Source organism: Clarias gariepinus, chromosome 6 (assembly GCF_024256425.1).
Source record: "Clarias gariepinus isolate MV-2021 ecotype Netherlands chromosome 6, CGAR_prim_01v2, whole genome shotgun sequence".
Classification (NCBI taxonomy): domain Eukaryota; kingdom Metazoa; phylum Chordata; class Actinopteri; order Siluriformes; family Clariidae; genus Clarias; species Clarias gariepinus.
The window spans coordinates 33,539,877-33,559,388 of NC_071105.1; the positions used below are offsets into that span (position 1 = coordinate 33,539,877).

The 19,512-nt window shown below is 37.2% G+C and overlaps 1 protein-coding gene across 1 annotated transcript; it reads left to right on the plus strand.

Annotated features, from left to right (window-relative positions):
- The first annotated feature begins 2,487 nt into the window (after window positions 1-2,487).
- Window positions 2,488-19,061, plus strand: ldlrb (low density lipoprotein receptor b). Its single transcript, XM_053498618.1, has 18 exons — window positions 2,488-2,722; window positions 7,711-7,833; window positions 7,930-8,052; window positions 8,167-8,535; window positions 8,739-8,861; window positions 8,982-9,104; window positions 9,407-9,526; window positions 9,688-9,816; window positions 10,200-10,371; window positions 10,724-10,951; window positions 11,192-11,310; window positions 11,597-11,736; window positions 12,857-12,998; window positions 13,087-13,239; window positions 13,721-13,924; window positions 14,035-14,109; window positions 14,217-14,380; window positions 16,248-19,061. Exons 1-18 carry the CDS (start codon window positions 2,650-2,652, stop codon window positions 16,287-16,289), a joined length of 2,622 nt encoding a protein of 873 aa, XP_053354593.1. The 5' UTR covers window positions 2,488-2,649; the 3' UTR covers window positions 16,290-19,061.
- Window positions 19,062-19,512: the final 451 nt, after the last annotated feature.

The following is a 19,512-nucleotide window of genomic DNA, read 5'->3' on the forward strand; positions in this document are numbered from 1 at the left end:
TCTCCAGAAATGGAAACTACTGATGTCTGGTGAGTTTGATACAGTAAAGGAAATGATGTCAGACCTAAACAGAGCTGTTGTGGCTGTGGGTGGAGCTGGTTTTATGGCCGGAAATGAGCTAAAATAAATCTTCCACTGTAATACACCTCTAAAGGTCTGTAAATGGAGGCTTACTGTATAAACGACCAGAAATATTAATCATTACATTAATCTGTGTATTGATGTGATATAATCAAGTATCCTGTATACAGGGTCACAGGGGCCTGGAGTCTGATTCCAGGAGACTTACATGGTACACCCTGGACAGTGACAATCTATCTCAGGGCACACACACATATACACACATACACACTCACATGCTAATTCATACACTATGGTCAGTTTGGGAACGCCAATTAGCTTAACCTGCACGTCTTTGGACTGTAGAAGGAAAGTGGAGTACCCGGAGGAAACCCACCAAACACAGGGAAAACATGCAAACTCTATGCACACAGACCGGAGGCAGGAATAAAACCCTGGAAGTGTAAGGCAACAGTGCGAACAACGAAGACTCCATGTCGCCCATTACATTAATACATGTCTTATTGAACTATATTTAAAAAATTTTTACAAGTACATTCCTTCCTCCCAAACTATCCCACTCCATCTTTTTAAGATACTGATCTCGGATTCTGAGCAGAGCTGTTCAGCCAGTGGAAGGAGCTAATTTCAGGGCCAGAAAAGATCTTGAATAACCACCGACTCAGATACGTTTCATTTGATTACACAATAAATCACATTTTTATATGATTATAAACACGTGACTTTACAAACTGTACGTTTAATGCTATGTATCCTATTTCAAAATGATGTTGTAATGCATATGAAGTACAACCCACTACACACATTTTCTTTACAACACACACATTCATCACTTCTACAATCAGTGCCAAAGGGCAGGTTAGGTCAGGTCTTGCCTCATACGACACACATCCGATTGTATGGCTGTCTTTGTTCATGGTGTGTGTAAGAGGAGGTGCTCCAATGGTATGTGGTTAAACAGCTATTTCTACATTCTTAAAATGCTTTTTGCCTTCTTTCTGCCAACAAAAGCATGTGCTCATGGGCTGTCCCTTGTGCAAATAGGAGTGCTGAGCACTATTGATTTTTAGTAAGCATTCAAAAATCAATGAAACATTAGCATGCATGTCAAATTTTAAATTGAAAAAGAATTGTGTTGAATTCATATAATGTTTAGGAGACCTTCACCCTGGGGCACCATGTAGCAATTCTTAGATCAAGGTTTTGCATCTGGCCTTATATCATACCACCAACTTTACATAGTTGTGATTGGTTATGTCTAGACCAGGAGCACAATAGATCATTTCCATCTCTGGGGGAAAAATTGTACATGAAAACATTTTGGTGATTTATAATTTATTTAATTTTTTTTTTTAAACAACTAGTGCATATGTCCAAAATGCTCACCATATTTCATTAATTTTAAGAACAACTCCATACTCATTCTAATAAACTCATGATTTATATGGATTGTAAATATTAAGAAAAGGAGAATGAGAATAATTGTTCCTTTGTATTGTGTTTACATCCCCACCTAGTTTCTCGTTTCAAGGCTAAACAAATATTTCATTTACGTAAGGCATAACACATATTGATTTTGCATCCTGTTACAAGGACAAAATGAGTATGTACATGAAAAAAAAGCAGAATCAAAATTAGATTCCCCTGATAATGCACCACCTGGGCCAAGTCCCCAAATGGGTATGATGTTTTTATAGGGGAGGACTTCTAGAACCTTCTAATTGCTTCCTGGTAGGCAAAAAATGGGAGTTTCCCTGAAGAGCACGATCACAATGCTTAGAACTCATTTAGGATTTGCATCAAACTAAATTGATCAAAATGATTTGCAGGTTTTGGTTTTGGGAATGACAGGATAGATTAATGACAGTGGTTGTAAAGGCAAATTATATTTTGATGCCATTTAAAAAATAACACACACACATGCACACTAATATGCTTATATTATTATGCTTGTGGGACCTTCAACAGATGTGATGATTAATGCGGTGAATAATAATCTTTTTCTCTTTAAACCTAACCTTAATAAAAGGCGTGGACATTTATTAACTATAAGGATTTTTTTAAAACGTTTTATATAATGTAAAATTATTTGGAATGTGCAAAATTGAAGGGGTACAAGAAGGAAAAGATTGAAACATGGAGTATATTCTTTAGGTCTTTCCATCATTCGGATAGATAGATAGATCGATCGATAGATACAGTAGATAGACAGACATTTTTAAGGAGGGCGGATGGGGGCGTGGAAGCTAACTCTCATCCCTACATGACGTATCTCGGTAACTCCGCCTCCTCACGCTTCAACGTACTTCATTTCAGACATCACGCCACTGAGAAAGCCCCGCCCCCCGGCTCACGCTCCCCTTTATGAAATGGATGAGATTTGGAAGAAACGAGGAGGATCTTCACTGTACCAGGTCGCTCTCGGCTCTGCACTACATCACTACAGTAACACCGGGTCATAGGCGGACTGTAAAATATATTAGAAAAAGAATAATTCTTTAGTTACAACAATAACAACTACAAAAAAGCAACATAAATAAATAAACCTGTGCGGGTTTATTTACAAAGATGCTGTTGAGGAAAAGCTGCAGTCTGGTTTTGAGCTGCATATTGCTCGGATTCATCTCTCTGCCTGTAAACAGTAAGTACAATTTATTAATTACAATCAATTATAGTTGCTAAATAACTTAAAACATTACACTGCATTAAATGACTTATTTTTGTATATATAAAACTGTTTTATATAGAATATAATAATTATATATATATAATAACATATTTTATCTTGTAGCTACTGTGTATATATATATATATATATATATATATATATATGTATTCATAATGTCTTCCAAACCTTTGAATGACTACTGCACATCTGCACATTTAAACATGCTGCATTTTAATTTATTAAAAAAAACTATCAAAATATATAATAAAATTTAAATATTTATATATGCATGTTGTGTTTTATGAGGGTGATTTACATTGTGTTTTAGTTATATAAACTCAAATTTCCATATCTGCACTACTTGTTGATAGTGAGGCAGGCCCTAGGGATTTAATCTACAGGGAAAATATCCTTCCTTTAAAATGGACATCATACATAAATCATGAATTCATCAATAATGTTAAAACATAAAAGAAAAAAAAAACCTTCCTTGAATGACTATAATGAATGGGATTGACATTGCCAGCTTTTATTGGTTACTGAATGACAGCACGTGCTGCGTCGTCCAATCAGAATGGAGCTCCTGGTTTGGTTTAGTTAGGAATGATGCATGGATAACTAGTAGGCGTGGTAGAGACCGGTTACGCTGTCTCAGGTGAGGTGTGGTGGTGCTGGTGGTTGTGGTGGAGATTTGTATAAGATTCATTATCTGTAGATGTGTGTAACACATTATTTAATGTAACTTGCATATGTTGTAGTAAGTCGATTCAAAATATTGGTGCAGTTGTATGCCTGTGGTGACTTTAATCCTGTATGTCTCTAATTTCAGAATTAGGCAATTTATTTGACCTTTTTTTTTAAAGCATCGGTTAGTGCACCACCCAGATAACGTCCTGTCATTGGTGATAAAGGGTACACATCCTCTCTCTCTCTCTCTCTCTCTCTCTCTCTTTCTCTCTCTAAAAACCTGCTCTGTTGTCATTGTAAGAACCAGAGAAACTCGTCTGGGCAGTGTTACAACTTCAAATGATGTTCAAAGCATTTCTTTCCTTCACTTAATAGATCTGTTGTAAGATAGATACATAAAAGAATCAACCTTTTGTACGGTATAGTCCTACATATGCACAAACGTTTTAAACATCCTTATTTTAAATCCTCAACAATGAGGAAAGCCAACAAAGAAATAGGTACAATGGATGATTGTTTATAGTAATGTCTTTACTTACTGTATGTATTGTCATACTTGGAGTACACTATTACAGTGTGTACAGGATGACCTATTTTTTGCTTTCAGGTTTGGTAATTTCTCTCAGGCTGGTTACAAAGTGAGTTATGGGAACTGTTCTGCTCAAAAATGAAAAGTGCAGAGGATGATTTGGTTATAAATTTACTCTGCAGCAGAGACAAAGGCCAGAAGGCCAGTAAAAATAGCGCTCATGTTAACTTATAAAAGGTACAGAACGGGGCTAAGTAAAGATCTATATTTCGATTGAAGTCAATTGTATTTATACATCACTTTTGGTCACTGTCACAAAGCAGCTTTACAGAATTAAATTAAAATTAGTATAAAATGTGTGAGAAAATATGTACAAATCAAAATGATTAGATTGTCCCTGATGAGCAAGCCGAGGGTGATGGTGGCAAGGAAAAACTCCCTGAGAAGAAACCTTGAGAGGAACCAGACTTAACAGGGAACCCATCCTTACATGACATGGAAAGTTTCATCATCTTTAACTGTAGACCACAACTTTTTTTCTTATAGTTCAGGCTAGTTGCGCGCAAACCGAAATATGTAAGGAAATGAAAATTAGGTTAAAAAACATAATCAGACATCTAAAGCTTTACAAAAGTTATATTTACATCAAAGCTGTGTATTTACGCATGGGACAAGCTATTCCTCGAAAAGAAGAAAGCTGACAGCTTTTAAACATTTCTGTATTAACCGAGTCCTGCTTAGTGATTCTGCAATCACTGTGGTGTAACAGTATTTAAGTCTGAGTTTGGGTTTTACTCAACTTGGCCATATTGAAGCAGTGATGAGAACTGAGGGAGTAAAGGCATTCAATATGATGATGGAACATTTTAGTTACAGTACACGACCGCTGAGTTTAGAAATCAGACAGAACACACCTGTGATAGCTGAGGTTGATTCATTTCCTTTAACAGTAGTTAAAGCCCCAAGACAGTGGTTCTGGCAGCAATGTTTATATCAATGTACTCATTCTAGTGCAAAGTCATTTTTCTATATAACCAACTAACACATAGTATGGGACAACTATCTTTAAGGAGATGCTTAACTAGTATTTTCAGTAGGAGTCTTTAATATAAGCAATCAAGGTTAGGATGTACAAAATAAAAGTTGTTATAAGAATGCCTATTTGGACCTGTGATATAAACTTTCCACTACATTAAATGTAATTATAAATGGATAAACCATATGGCATATGCTTCTGTAATTAATGAAATGGTAAAATCGTTGTGAAATTGCTATGGCAGCCCTTCCCTAGCTTAAGAAGGCTGCGGCTTAATTTGAAATCTGAAAATCTGTTGCGGCCCACCCAATCCGTTAATAACAAGACAAAACAAGACAAACAAGATGAAGTTGTTCTTTTGGCTGCTCCTAATTCCAGGAGAAAAATATTTAATATCAGGCTTGTGCTAAGGATGTGTTACTAACTCACAGCCAAGTTCCTGTAATGTGCAAGTGGTGTTGGTAAATAATCGTGTTCCCACAGACTGAACTTATCAGTCAGTTTTTAAGGATCAGGTGTTCTACTTGTTGAAGGTTCAGGGGACCACCTCTGAGCCGCCTAATCGACGTACAGCCTTTTTTTTTTTAAAACATTTGCATATAAATCTTCAGGGTGTAAACCTCAACGCTGCTTTGCTGTGTTATTTCTGCTTGAGATTACTGTTGATAAAGCATATGATGCAACTTGATCTTAATGCCATAAATTAGTTGACTAACACCATGCTTACCAAATAGAAAATGCATTGTGTTTTGCGATCTTGTTTCAAACGCCTTATTTTATGTAACTAGGACAATAGCGGTATTTAGGAATTAGGAAGAGTGTAAAAAATAACCTTATTTTGACTTTAGGAAAACAAATAAAGGCTACATTTTGTTACATTATATACAATGTATTGAGTTGATCGAGTTCACTTGTTGAATTTAGCGCACCAGTGGTGTTTTTCCAGCATGGGGTTGTCCTTGTAGGTATGCAAAAAGTATCTCTTGTGTGACGCAGAGAAAGTCTGAATGGCGTGTACGAATACAAAGAGATTGTGATTTAAAGAAAGGTCACTAGGTTTACTTTTTAGGCTAACCTTTTATCAAGAACTGGTTTAAAAACCAGCCACAAAAAAACCCTAGGACAATCAACACTCGATAATAACACTCAGCTCATTAACCAGGTGTGAGTGGAAGGAAAACTTCACAGCAGAACATAAATTTTACTGATACACTAAAAGTTATACATTAATTTGACTGAAATATTATCTTTATATATGACACATGCTTGTGTTAAATGTAATTAAGGGTCAGACTTAAGGTTAGTGTTTATATAGACTGCGACATGACCTTGTTTGTGTATGAATGAAGGAATGAATATATGGAAATCCCCAAATGCATGTGGTCTCAGGGAAGGAGTGCTATTTTTACGTTAGGATTCCTGTGTGGAACATGGAAAATAAAAGAAAGTACGGGTCATATGTTTTTGATTATATGAGAAGGAAAAAAGACGTCACGCGCAGATTTTTGGATGCGCGCCTAGACTCTCTCTCTCTCTCTTTCTCTATCCTGCTGCTGATCATGAATGTAGTTTTGCCATGCAAATTCTTGCGCAGGTACGAATAGGATGGTCACTGTATTTCCTGTATTTGACTCAACAGTGTAATCATGGATTATTTTACTGCCCTTACAGTGGCCTTTTTTTTTTTTTTTTTGTTATTGCAAAACCCTTCTGACTAATGTGTATTGCCCTAAATTACAGCCGTTTGAAAAGTGTGTTCAGTTCATAGAGTTCTCGATATGGCTACTATGCCGGTCTTTCCCCGCCTCCATTGTCTCCTGTGTAGCATTTGAATTATGCAGAATATCTTCTGAGACCAATGAGCAACTGGTGGTGTGATTACTAAACTCCTCCTCTCACCATTGTCTTAAAGAGGCAGGGGAAAACGTCATCAGCTGAAACAACCAAAGGCTACAAAGTCTACAAATTAATTTCTCTGGAACAACCTGCTTATGTTTAACACGAGCTGCACCTGCACATATATTTATTTCGCTCATAATTTTATGAGACTGTGGTTTAATTAAGTTTCTCTCTCTCTCTCTCTTTCTCTCTCTTGGCCCAGATGTTTTTTAACGGCAGTAATTTATATTAATTGTCACACCTGGCTACCTCTTTACATTATTACAACACGTTACAGGGCGTGCATAGGGTGTGTGTGTGTCTGTGTGTGTCTGTGCTTCTAAATGTGGGTGTGCCTGAACATGGAGCTCTGAGTGTACACAATACGTTATCTGTTAAATAAATCTCATGGCGCTTCCCATGATTAAGGTTTGAGATATTGGTAATCATTAACGGTTAATCATTATCAACTTCCAGCATGTTTTTTTCCATGCTCTAGCTCCTGAAATTTTTTTTAAGAGGAAAAGTATCCAAAATAAAAGCAGAACGCTATAACAAATTTTTAACAGGTGTGGTGTGAAGTCTTTCTAAAGTAATTAACAGTAATTATTTTATTCTTATTATCATTATCGTTAAGAGAACTAGGACAAATTCTGCCTAACGATTTTTTCATTGAAAGCTTCTTAAATTCATCTGCATAACACTGTTTAGAGCAGCGACCTACAAATGGAAGAGCTAATCATTGTTTAGAGTGCAGTTCTTCTTACAGACAGCATACAAAAAAATCTCAAACCACCCCTTTAAAATGTTGTTTTGCTTGCTGTGCTGCAGATGCTGCTACATGTAACGAGAATCAGTTTCAGTGCGGAAACAAAAAATGCATCACAACCCGCTGGGTGTGTGACGGAATGGACGACTGCGGAGATGGTACCGACGAGCTTCCTGCTACCTGCTGTGAGTCAGACACACTTATTGATTCCTGTTTTGATAAGCTTAGAGTCAATTTTAATAATCATTTAAACTTTTAACAATGATTCATCTTTTATCCAGCTGAGAAGAAATGTCTGGCGTCGGAGTTCAACTGCAATGGAAGCCCTATTCAATGTGTCTCCTCCAGGTGGCGCTGTGACGGAAAGATCGACTGTGAGAACGGAGCAGATGAGCATGGCTGCGGTATGCCATCATCGCTAACATTAACTGAAACACCGTTTTGCAGGAAATTATGTTGCAAAGCTATGCGATTATGCATACTTTAACACCAGACCCTCAATTTGTTGTCTCTCTCAGCTCTGAAGAACTGCACAGCAGACGAGTTCCGCTGCGCAGATGGACAGTGCATCTCCTCCTCGTTCTTCTGCGACGAGGACGCTGATTGTTCAGATGGCAGCGACGAGGCTTCTTGCCCCAAGCCCTCCTGTACGGTTGGCTCTTTCCAGTGCAACAACTCAGTATGCATTCCGCAGCTGTGGGCTTGCGATGGAGACGCGGACTGCGCGGACGGTTCAGACGAGTGGACTGAGCGCTGTGGCCATAAAGTGACACAGAGCCCCTGCAGCGGACAGGAGTTTCAGTGCAGCAACGGAGAGTGCATCCACGGCAAATGGCGCTGCGACGGAGGCTTCGACTGCGCCGACCACTCAGATGAAGCCAACTGCAGTGAGTATTTAGAGTTTAACACCAAAGGAATCAACAGTGTATTGTTTTTTTGAATTATAACAAATTAGGCAGTGGAGCCAGACCGCTGGATCCTACTTTAAAATTGTATGAGATGCCGCCAGTCAACTACGAATGGTTGTGATGTGCTTTGTAATAGTTTATCCTTGACAGCTCACCCCTATCATGTTTGTTTTCATTGCTAGCTGTGGCAGCTTGTCGTCCCGATGAGTTCCAATGTAACGATAGTAGCTGTATTCCTGGCGTCCGCCAGTGCGACGGCGAGTTTCACTGCAAGGACCTGAGTGATGAGAACGGCTGTGCCAAAGGTGAGCGAATTTTCTAACACAGGTGTGGTAATATGGGTTACATCCTGCCTATTTGCTAATAGGCATATTTCTTTAAAATCAGTAATTATATTGAGGTGAAAATTTGATGTTTCCCCGCAGTGAGTAAATGTGAAGGCCCAAACAATTTTCAGTGCCGCAGTGGAGAGTGTATCAGCATCGATAAAGTGTGCGACCAGCAACGTAACTGTAGAGACTGGTCTGACGAGCCCATCAAAGAGTGCAGTAAGTGCAAATACCAAATAAGCATGTACACACATAAAGGCAAGACCAAAGCCTAGATAAATCCTGTGTTCCATTCCTGTTGTCAGTAAGCTTCACTTCTCGCACGAAACATCTATGTGTTTTGGATGCGTAGCTTTATAAGCAGCGCTGACAGGAGGGGCTGAATTTGTTTGGATTTTGAGTTTCAAAACAGCTATCTTCTGCCCAAATCCCTGACTATAGCTTTAAGCAAAGGATAAGCAAAGAGCGGTGTCATTTTCTAAAAGACCTGACTCCTTTTCTTCCATTTCATTTTTTCACAGATGTCAACGAGTGCCTTGAAAATAATGGAGGCTGTTCTCACACCTGTAATGACCTGAAGATTGGCTATGAGTGCCTTTGCCCTTCAGGCTACCGCCTTGTGGACCAGAAACGCTGTGAAGGTAATGGCAGTGTTCAAGCAGTCTAAATTTGACCTTAAAAAAAATAAATCAGTTCTTCGCTTCATTCTTGCTTCATACCCATAACTTAACAGCTAATATTCCAGTGGAAATCTTGAATCTCTATCATTTGTATTTGACATCAAGTCTGTTTTCTGGTGCAGACATTGACGAGTGTGCTGACCCTGACACCTGCTCTCAGGTGTGCCTGAACTTAGTTGGCAGTTTCAAGTGCGATTGTCAGGAGGGTTATGAGATGGATCCAATGACCAAAGAGTGCAAAGCTGTTACTGGTAAGTCAAGATCTTTCTCTAAAAATATCCGCCGTGACACAGGGTTGTTAACAATAGAACCGGAAACTAACAGGAAGCTGAAGCTGTTTCCACTGGGAAAGTGGGAGGAGATGGGTCAATCCAAAGCCAAATTTTATGGCCATTTATTCACACTTCTGCTTATTTTCTGAATAGGGAAAGATAATGTAAAAGGGAAGTGCTCAATAGATAGCACATAGTGTGTTGCTAGCATTGTCACATAACTGCAATCAGTTAAAAAGCTTGCAAACAGGCAAATGGACTAGTGATCTGGGATTCAGAGAACTATGTCTTAGCAACCTATTTAAAAGATCACCAAATGATTGTGAAAAATAGATATTTATCTCTAACTTCTTGTCCTTTAGATAACATTCCTTACCTGTACTTTACCAACCATCACGAGGTGAGGAAGATGACACTGGATAAGCAAGAGTACACCTGCCTGATCCCGAAACTGAAGAACGTGGTGGCCCTCGACATGGATATGTCCAGTGGGACAATCTTCTGGTCTGATCTGTTCCACAAAAAGATCTACAGGTGAGTGAGGGTATCACATTAATTAGTACTGTGCAAAAGTATTTAAGCCACCCCTCATTTCATCATATCAAATTAAATTAAATAATTAATTGCCTAAAGATACAATTTAAAATTGTACAATTTTTAACAACCTCAGCAGCAACTTTATTTCCTCATTTCCAAATAACCAGTATACCAATCACCAGCCTAATCTTCTGTCATCATCTGCACCTGTTTCTCACTGGTTCAAGCCTTAAAATAGATGTTTTTTTAAGCTTGAATAGTTCATAGGTCACTTCCAGCTAGTGAGAGTAACACAGTTTGAGATTCAAAATAAATTTCTGGTTCTAAAGCACCTTTTATTGTTTCACAGCACTCCCATAGACAAGGCTGCTTTTCCGGTCAACCACATCACTTTGATTGGCAGTCAGATTTCCTCTCCAGAAGGCTTGGCTGTTGATTGGATCCACGGCAACATCTACTGGACCGACAGTTTCTTTCAAAGCATTTCTGTGGCAACAAAGGACGGATCCAAGCGCAGGACTCTTATCAACAAAGGCTTGAATAAACCACACGCTATTGTTGTAGATCCAGAGAACAAGTAAGATATGGTTTATGTGCTATAAAATGTTCCTATAAATTTTTGAATGTAATGAGTAATGCATGACTCAATATAGTAGTCTCAAGTTCTTTCTTAACACACCAGATCCAGTCCTATCATGTTCTTCATGAGCTGGATCAGGTTTGTTAAAAGCTGAGGAAACTCAAAACTTTGTGAGGACTGTGGAGGAAATCCCTGGTCTATTAAGTAAATGGCTTGTGTATTTTATTGCCACTGTAGCTTCATGTACTGGACTGACAAGGGAGAGCCAGCCAGGATAGAAAAGAGTGGTTTGAACGGGGCAGATCGGACACCTCTGGTCACTGACAACATTGCCTGGCCCAGTGGCATCACGCTAGGTGAGGAAGAACTCTACATTCATTTTAGACATTATATACCTTATATTTTTATTTTGACTACCTTAATCATTTCAACGCAATATCAATGCTCCACTGGAGGCTAGTGTTAACCCATACTGTTTATCATCAAAATCCACCACAGACACTTATCTGTATTATATTTTCCTCTGTGTAGCTTTCAAAAGATTAAATCTGAGAGGAGTTCTTTTTTTTTTTTTTTTTTTTTTTACCCGATATGGTACATGACAGTCTAAAAGTATGAATGTGCGTTTTTTTTTTTTTTCAGACTTGATGAATCAGCGTCTGTACTGGCTGGACTCTAAACTGCACATGCTTTCCAGCATTGGTGTGGACGGTGGTTTGCGTCATACACTCATCGTTGACGAGTGGCAGCTGGCCCGTCCGTTCTCCCTGGCTGTTTTTGAGGTATGACCATATATTGAATCGGTGGGATTTACAACAAGGTGCAATCCATGCTATTCCAAAAGCATTTACAGCAAACTAAACAAATCTGTCTATGTTCAAAAGTAATCAAGAAAACCCTTTCACCCCAAAATGAATTCAGTCAGAGGTTTGCTCCCTAATTTTCCACTTCTATATTTGGAAGAAATGACAAGTAGTAAATACAAAGTCATTATTATTCATATATACACTTCCTGTTAGCTAACTAGCTAACCTGCCACCTACATCTATAGTAAATTAAAGAAATACATCTTTAAGAGCAGCTCATCAAAACCAAGAAAAAAACATACAATAAAATAAAAGATTACCTTCCAAATTTTCCACTTTCATATTTGGAAGAAATATGTAATAAAATAGTAAAGTCATCAGCATTAATATATGCATGTCATAGATTTTGTTAGCCATCTAGCTAACCTGTCTCATTTCTGAGAAAATTTTATAAAAAATCTTTTTTTATTCTTTTTTTTATTATATATAGATGCTAATATTATTCTTTGTTAGCATTAACAGCTAGCTAACATGATCTAGCCTGACAGGATTCTTAGAGCATGTTTAAGACAGACTGGGTAATGTTTAAAACATGCACAGTTTAAACTAGCCAGATAACTATTATGACATTTTTGAGAGGATTTCAGACATTTATACATTATTATTATTATTATTAGTAGTAGTAGTAGTATTATTATTATATTTACAAGTAAAGCTAAAAAGATAACTAACATCAGCTAACCTGACAGGAGTTTTAGGACTTGGAAATTTTATAATATAAAAATTTAGCAACATATGTTTTAAAATTATAATAATAATAATAATAATAATTATTATTATTATTATTATACTTGCAATTAAAGCTAGCAAGCTAGCTACCGTGAGATAGCCTGACAAGATTTCTAATAGACTTTTAAAGACAAATTTATTAATATTTAAACCTAAAGGTAGCTAGCTAGCTAAATTGACAGGAATTCAGATAAAGATTTTTTTTTAATTTTTTTAAAGAAATCCACAATTTTATAATGGAATTATTTCTAATTATAATTATAATTTTTTTTACCTTTGCTTATACAGTATGTATTTTTTTACACAGGAGAAAGTGTTTTGGACGGACGCATCCAGCGGCAGTATACTGAGCGCAAATCGTCTGACAGGAAAGAATGTTATGAAAGTAGTGGAGCACCTACAGTCTCCCAAAGACATCGTGCTGTACCACAACCTCAAGCAGCCCAACGGTGAGGGATTTAAAACCACCTATTCTGACAGAATACATCCACATTAGTTTTTTTTGCATGACCCTTTACCTTTTGGTTTGCTGTACAGGTACAAACTGGTGTGAAGAAGGGAATAATGTGAATGGAGGCTGTGAGTATTTGTGCCTCCCAGCTCCACAAGTGAATGAACACTCCCCAAAATACACTTGCACCTGTCCCGATCACATGGTCCTTGGCCCTGACATGAGGAAGTGTGTGGAAGGTATGCAAGCAGTTTAATAAACATTCCTCAGCAAGACAGTTATTTTCACATATTTGCATTACGTGCTTCTCAGTATAACATTGGTTTTCACATAAATTATAAGAAAGGTTTTGCTCGGAAACAAATGTAGGCTGTTTTTCCCTTACTTTCAATATGCTCAAAAATCGATTGGGGTCTGATGTTGGCTTATTTACTTGATTTAAAGTATAGGGCTGAAGTGGTAGACGTGCATGTTTTTCTTTAACAGATACTTTAAATCACATCAGACAGACTTGCTATAGTGGTTAAGCACAGGGTCTGACCTACTGTAATGTTTAAGACTAAATAAAACTTATTTTATATATAAAAAAAAAATCAAATGTTAAGTGAAATCCATCTTGAGCAACCACACTTATATTTTCCATACAGTTTTTCATACAGTTACTCAGTAATCTTTGGCTTGACAGCAATATAACATGGTGCTCACAAATTCTTCACACAGCTGTACAGCCAGGACCAACTATACCAGTGGTTGGACCTCCAGCTGGTACTACACCAAAACAACCGGCCATACAAAGCACCACCACAAGCACCACAACCACTATCAAACAAACACCAAAAACTACAGCCTCCACGAGTTCCTTAGGCGCTGTTGGGTCTCGAAAGAATAACGCAGAAACCAAGGCTGAAACCAATGCTCAGGAAGGTAAAAAATACTTCCTTATTATACATGTATACTAGACTGTTCTGTGTCATGCATTATACATTATCTTGTACGTATCAGCATTTTATGATCATTTTTCTTTTCTTCTGTAGGTTCAAATGATGTGTACGTTGCAGTCACCAGTCCGTCTGAACACTCCGTCGCTCTCTACATCATTGTGCCTTTGGGTGTGTGCTTAACCTTTATATGGCTTATATGAAAAATTACAGTATTTATACCCATGTAGTTTATTTCATTTCAATAATATCCCCCCTCTTTTTCTCACGCTGCTCAGTGGTGCTGTGCCTGAGCGCATTTGGCGGTGTGTTCCTGTGGCGTCACTGGAGGCTGAAGAACACTAACACCATCCACTTTGATAACCCTGTGTACCAGAAAACTACAGAGGACCAGGTGCACATCTGCAGAAGTCAAAGCCAAGATGGCTACGTCTACCCACCAGTAAGATCACATAACGTCTCATTTAAACAAACCAAGTCTGTTAGACATCCAGCTGTGATTTAATGGAAAGCAGTTCAAACAGAATAAACTTGGAACTACTACTGTACACTATCATTTACATCAATATTTTAATTCTGTTCAGTTATGTTTTTTTTGTTGTAGTTTCTACAGTGGTGTGAAAAACTATTTGCCCCCTTCCTGATTTCTTATTCTTTTGCATGTTTGTCAAACATAAATGTTTCTGCTCATCAAAAACCGTTAACTATTAGTCAAAGATAACATAATTGAACACAAAATGCAGTTTTTAAATGAAAGTTTATGTTATTAAGGGAGAAAAAAAACTCCAAATCTACATGGCCCTGTGTGAAAAAGTAATTGCCCCCCTTGTTAAAAAATAACTTAACTGTGGTTTATCACAGTTAAAAGTTCAATTTCTGTAGTCACCCCCAGGCCTGATTACTGCCACACCTGTTTCAATCAAAAAATCACTTAAATAGGAGCTACCTGACACAGAGAAGTAGACCAAAAGCACCTCAAAAGCTAGACATTATGCCAAGATCCAAAGAAATTCAGAAAAAAATGAGAACAAAAGTAATTGAGATCTATCAGGCTGGTAAAGGTTATAAAGCCATTTCCAAAGCCTTGGGACTCCAGCGAACCACAGTGAGAGCCATTATCCACAAATGGCAAAAACATGGAACAGTGGTGAACCTTCCCAGGAGTGGCCGGCCGACCAAAATTACCCCAAGAGCGCAGAGACAACTCATCCGAGAGGCCACAAAAGACCCCAGGACAACATCTAAAGAACTGCAGGCCTCACTTGCCTCAATTAAGGTCAGTGTTCACGACTCCACCAAAAGAAAGAGACTGGGCAAAAACGGCCTGCATGGCAGATTTCCAAGGCGCAAACCACTTAAGCAAAAAGAACATTAAGGCTCGTCTCAATTTTGCTAAAAAACATCTCAATGATTGCCAAGACTTTTGGGAAAATACCTTGTGGACCGACGAGACAAAAGTTGAACTTTTTGGAAGGTGCGTGTCCCGTTACATCTGGCGTAAAAGTAACACAGCATTTCAGAAAAAGAACACCATACCAACAGTAAAATATGGGGGTGGTAGTGTGATGGTCTGGGGTTGTTTTGCTGCTTCAGGACCTGGAAGGCTTGCTGTGATAGATGGAACCATGAATTCTACTGTCTACCAAAAAATCCTGAAGGAGAATGTCCGGCCATCTGTTCGTCAACTCAAGCTGAAGCGATCTTGGGTGCTGCAGCAGGACAATGACCCAAAACACACCAGCAAATCCACCTCTGAATGGCTGAAGAAAAACAAAATGAAGACTTTGGAGTGGCCTAGTCAAAGTCCTGACCTGAATCCTATTGAGATGTTGTGGCATGACCTTAAAAAGGCGGTTCATGCTAGAAAACCCTCAAATAAAGCTGAATTACAACAATTCTGCAAAGATGAGTGGGCCAAAATTCCTCCAGAGCTCTGTAAAAGACTCGTTGCAAGTTATCGCAAACACTTGATTGCAGTTATTGCTGCTAAGGGTGGCCCAATCAGTTATTAGGTTCAGGGGGCAATTACTTTTTCACACAGGGCCATGTAAGTTTGGATTTTTTTTCTCCCTAAATAATAAAAACCATCATTTAAAAACTGCATTTTGTGTTTACTTGTGTTATCTTTGACTAATAGTTAAATGTGTTTGATGATCAGAAACATTTAAGTGTGACAAACATGCAAAAGAATAAGAAATCAGGAAGGGGGCAAATAGTTTTTCACACCACTGTATATACATGCAGTTTCTGGCATTCTTTTTCCCCCCTGTTTTTTGTCTAACCTCTTTCTCTCTCATTCTCTTTTTTAGCATCAGATGTTGTGTTTGGACGATGAGGAGGACATCGCATGATTGTGCTCTCAGTAAAAAACAAACAGTCCCACAGGAGATCGAATTTAAAATACAAGAGAGACTCAAAGCACTGTGGATGCTGCTTACATGCTTTGAGTTATTTTATTTATTTTTCTAAATTGCACAAACCTGAATGTGAAGGGAAAATCCACAGAATGGCGCATTCGCATCCTTCTTCTCGAATAAAGGACGCACGAGAACTTCATCACCACGATATAAAAAAGCCACTAAATGTCAAAAACGTTGAAGTCCTGGGGGAAGTTATTGTCATCAGATTTTTATGTTGTTAGAAAACACATGCTTTTACCATTAGATGCACAGTTAGATTAAACCAGTTAGAATCTAAACTAATATGAAGAACTCAGCACCATTCTCACCTTGAAAGGAGATTGTATATTTAATTAAAACTTTTTTGTTTTATTTTCATACATTATAAGAAGGAGAATGCCCTTAATTATGGAGAAGCCTCGCTCTGACCGCATCTACCGCATTTTAATGGACGTATATTAAAGGAATACTTTAGTACTATAGTGATGTTATCCCTTTTCATTAAATTTTCCACGATGTTTGATTACCATGCACAAAAAGAGAACAGAAATCCTGTTTACATGACCTGTAATGGAACTCTCATTATGGTCTTATTATGGAGGTGGAAATGCAATTACAGTATGTAAAAAATTTAAAAAAAAAAAACAGTAAAAAGTAAAGGTATTTGGCAGACCTTCAAGATTTTATTTAAAAAAGGAAGAAAAAGGTTGAAATTCTTGCCTATGGTAATCACACGTTCTCTTAAGACACTATGGATAAAATTATAGGAATAGTTTTAATAAAGCTGGAGTATTCCTTTAATAGAGTGCGTGAACATTGCACAATTTAAATGCCTGTAGTTGTCAGGTGTTTAAAATTAGTAATGAATATGTTTTGTATTATAGCCAATACAGGCTTTACACTATTAGACATTGACTTGTTAATAACATTCAGTTATTTTTCGCTGTGTGAAGGTTTACCTTTGCCTTGCACTAGTTTTTTTTTCTCCAGTTCACATTAACTTTCTGAATGATGAACTGCAGTACGAAGTTATATTGCACTGGTATAGACATTAAAATAGAGAGAATTGAAGCATCCTGAGCCATGTCAGCTTTTTATATGACGATCATGACACTACCGTGACTTGTTAGGCAAGACAAGTCACCTTTCCAAAGAACTATTCAGGGACACAAAAAAAAAAGAAGAAAAAATAGACAGGTTTGTGATGCTGGCGTTTTGTACTTGAAGATAACAGTTTGTTACCTCTTGTTGAAGAATGCAGGTGAAACAGAAGCTTTATTATATTTGCTGTGAACGATCGTCAACATGTTAGCTCTCGTGCTTTCGGAGTTCTCTGTCTGTATATGATGCCTTTTGTAGATTACTAGGATACGTGGCTTATCTGTTTGTTCTCGTTTGAAACATGCCTTATGATGAGAAAATTGTGTTGCCTTAATCCTCAGGTTTGGGAACATTTACAGAAAAACTGGCCAGAGTAATACAACCTGATGGCTGTAGTATATGTAAAATGTAAAACCTTTATTTCTTTTGGGAGAGTAACTTTAAAATGATATTTAAGACATCAAATCATGTATATTGACTACGCTGCTGTTTTGTTTTTGTACACTCCGTGAATTGTGCGGGAATTTATTTTGAGAGAGGTAGCAGTTGTTACAGTAGATGAAGTCATAACCTAAAGTAAATGTAAAATGTGTACATAATGCCTGTGTATATATATTTTCTGTCTCTTTTTTTTTTTAAGTTTGTATATTTTAAACCACAGATTTTGTAAATATGAGAAAAGTACTTTATTTATTGTAAGAAATCTATATAACGTCATTTTATTTTCTCATGTCATGAGCTACAAGGCTGTTCTTGTAAGAAAAATACTGGTCAGGCTTTTTTTTTGTTTCTGATACATCCTCAGAAAAAAGGGTACTGAACTCAAGAGTATCACTCCAGTTACAAAGAATGGTACAGTACCTTTTTCTGTAACTACTGAAAAAATTGCACTGTTATAAATGGATTACATGCAGCATATCTTTATTAATTTCAGTTTAGGCTTATAACGGTATGACCTGCTGGTTTTTAAATAATGCAAATGGCTTTACATTTATTGTATAGAACTTATAATTTTGTTGAGATATTACACTAGAAATCAGTGGACGGTTCTTGTGTAGCCTTTACCTAGGTACTGTAAAGGTACAGTATAAATACAGTACAGGTACTATAAAAGGTAGACTTTTACAGTACTACAGTTACTTACATGACACATGTTTAGAATTGTGTAAGATGTGCTACCATAATCCATCTGTAACAACACAGACATTGCTATTGCAATACCTAGTAATTGCTTGTGTTTAAATTTCATGTTTTATATTTATAGAAATCAGCACCAAAAATCCAACAAAATCAATGTACTATACTTTAAATAAGCCATGTTAACATTAGAAATGTAATATTGTATAATGGCCATCAAAAACCATGTCTATAAAACAAACATGTCTGTATAACAGTGAAGTTGTTTATTACAATGCTTGTGCCTTTTGATAATCTTACCAGGCCTTACTTAAGTGTACATAGCTCGAGTACTTTTGATTAATTTGCTTTAAGAGAAAGATCAGTCTGTAATAGACTACGTGATGAGAGTATCCTGACACTTCAAATGAAGGAAATGTCACAAAATAACAACTGAATATTGTTTATTTTGTGTTATTGCTAAATAAATGTTACCTTTAAACATGACCTCTAGATTTATTTAATATTCAGACATCTTTTGATCAAAAACACTCAGGTATGGTAAAATCACTTTATTCTAATTTAATAAACATTTAGGCAAACCAGTTTGAATTACAGCTTAAAAACTCTTTATTCAACTTACAGTAGAAGTAAAACTATAAACTCACTCGTTCATTGTTCTCAGTTTCTGTTACTGTTGGCTGGTTATTTTGGGTGTTAAACCAAGCAATTTTTCCTTCACGCGATGACATTAAAGGGCGCATATAGACACATATAAATACATGACCACTGATCTTGATCGTTAGAAGATTTGTGTCCCAGCAGTGAAGTTTGCCTCCCTGAATGTTAGAACAATGTAGTAATCGGGGCCAAACCCTTGTTCTGTGCAAAAATGCATTCTGAAATTCTATTGGAACTTGTATAAAGCTTCAGCAGTCTCACAGAGCTTTTAAAATAA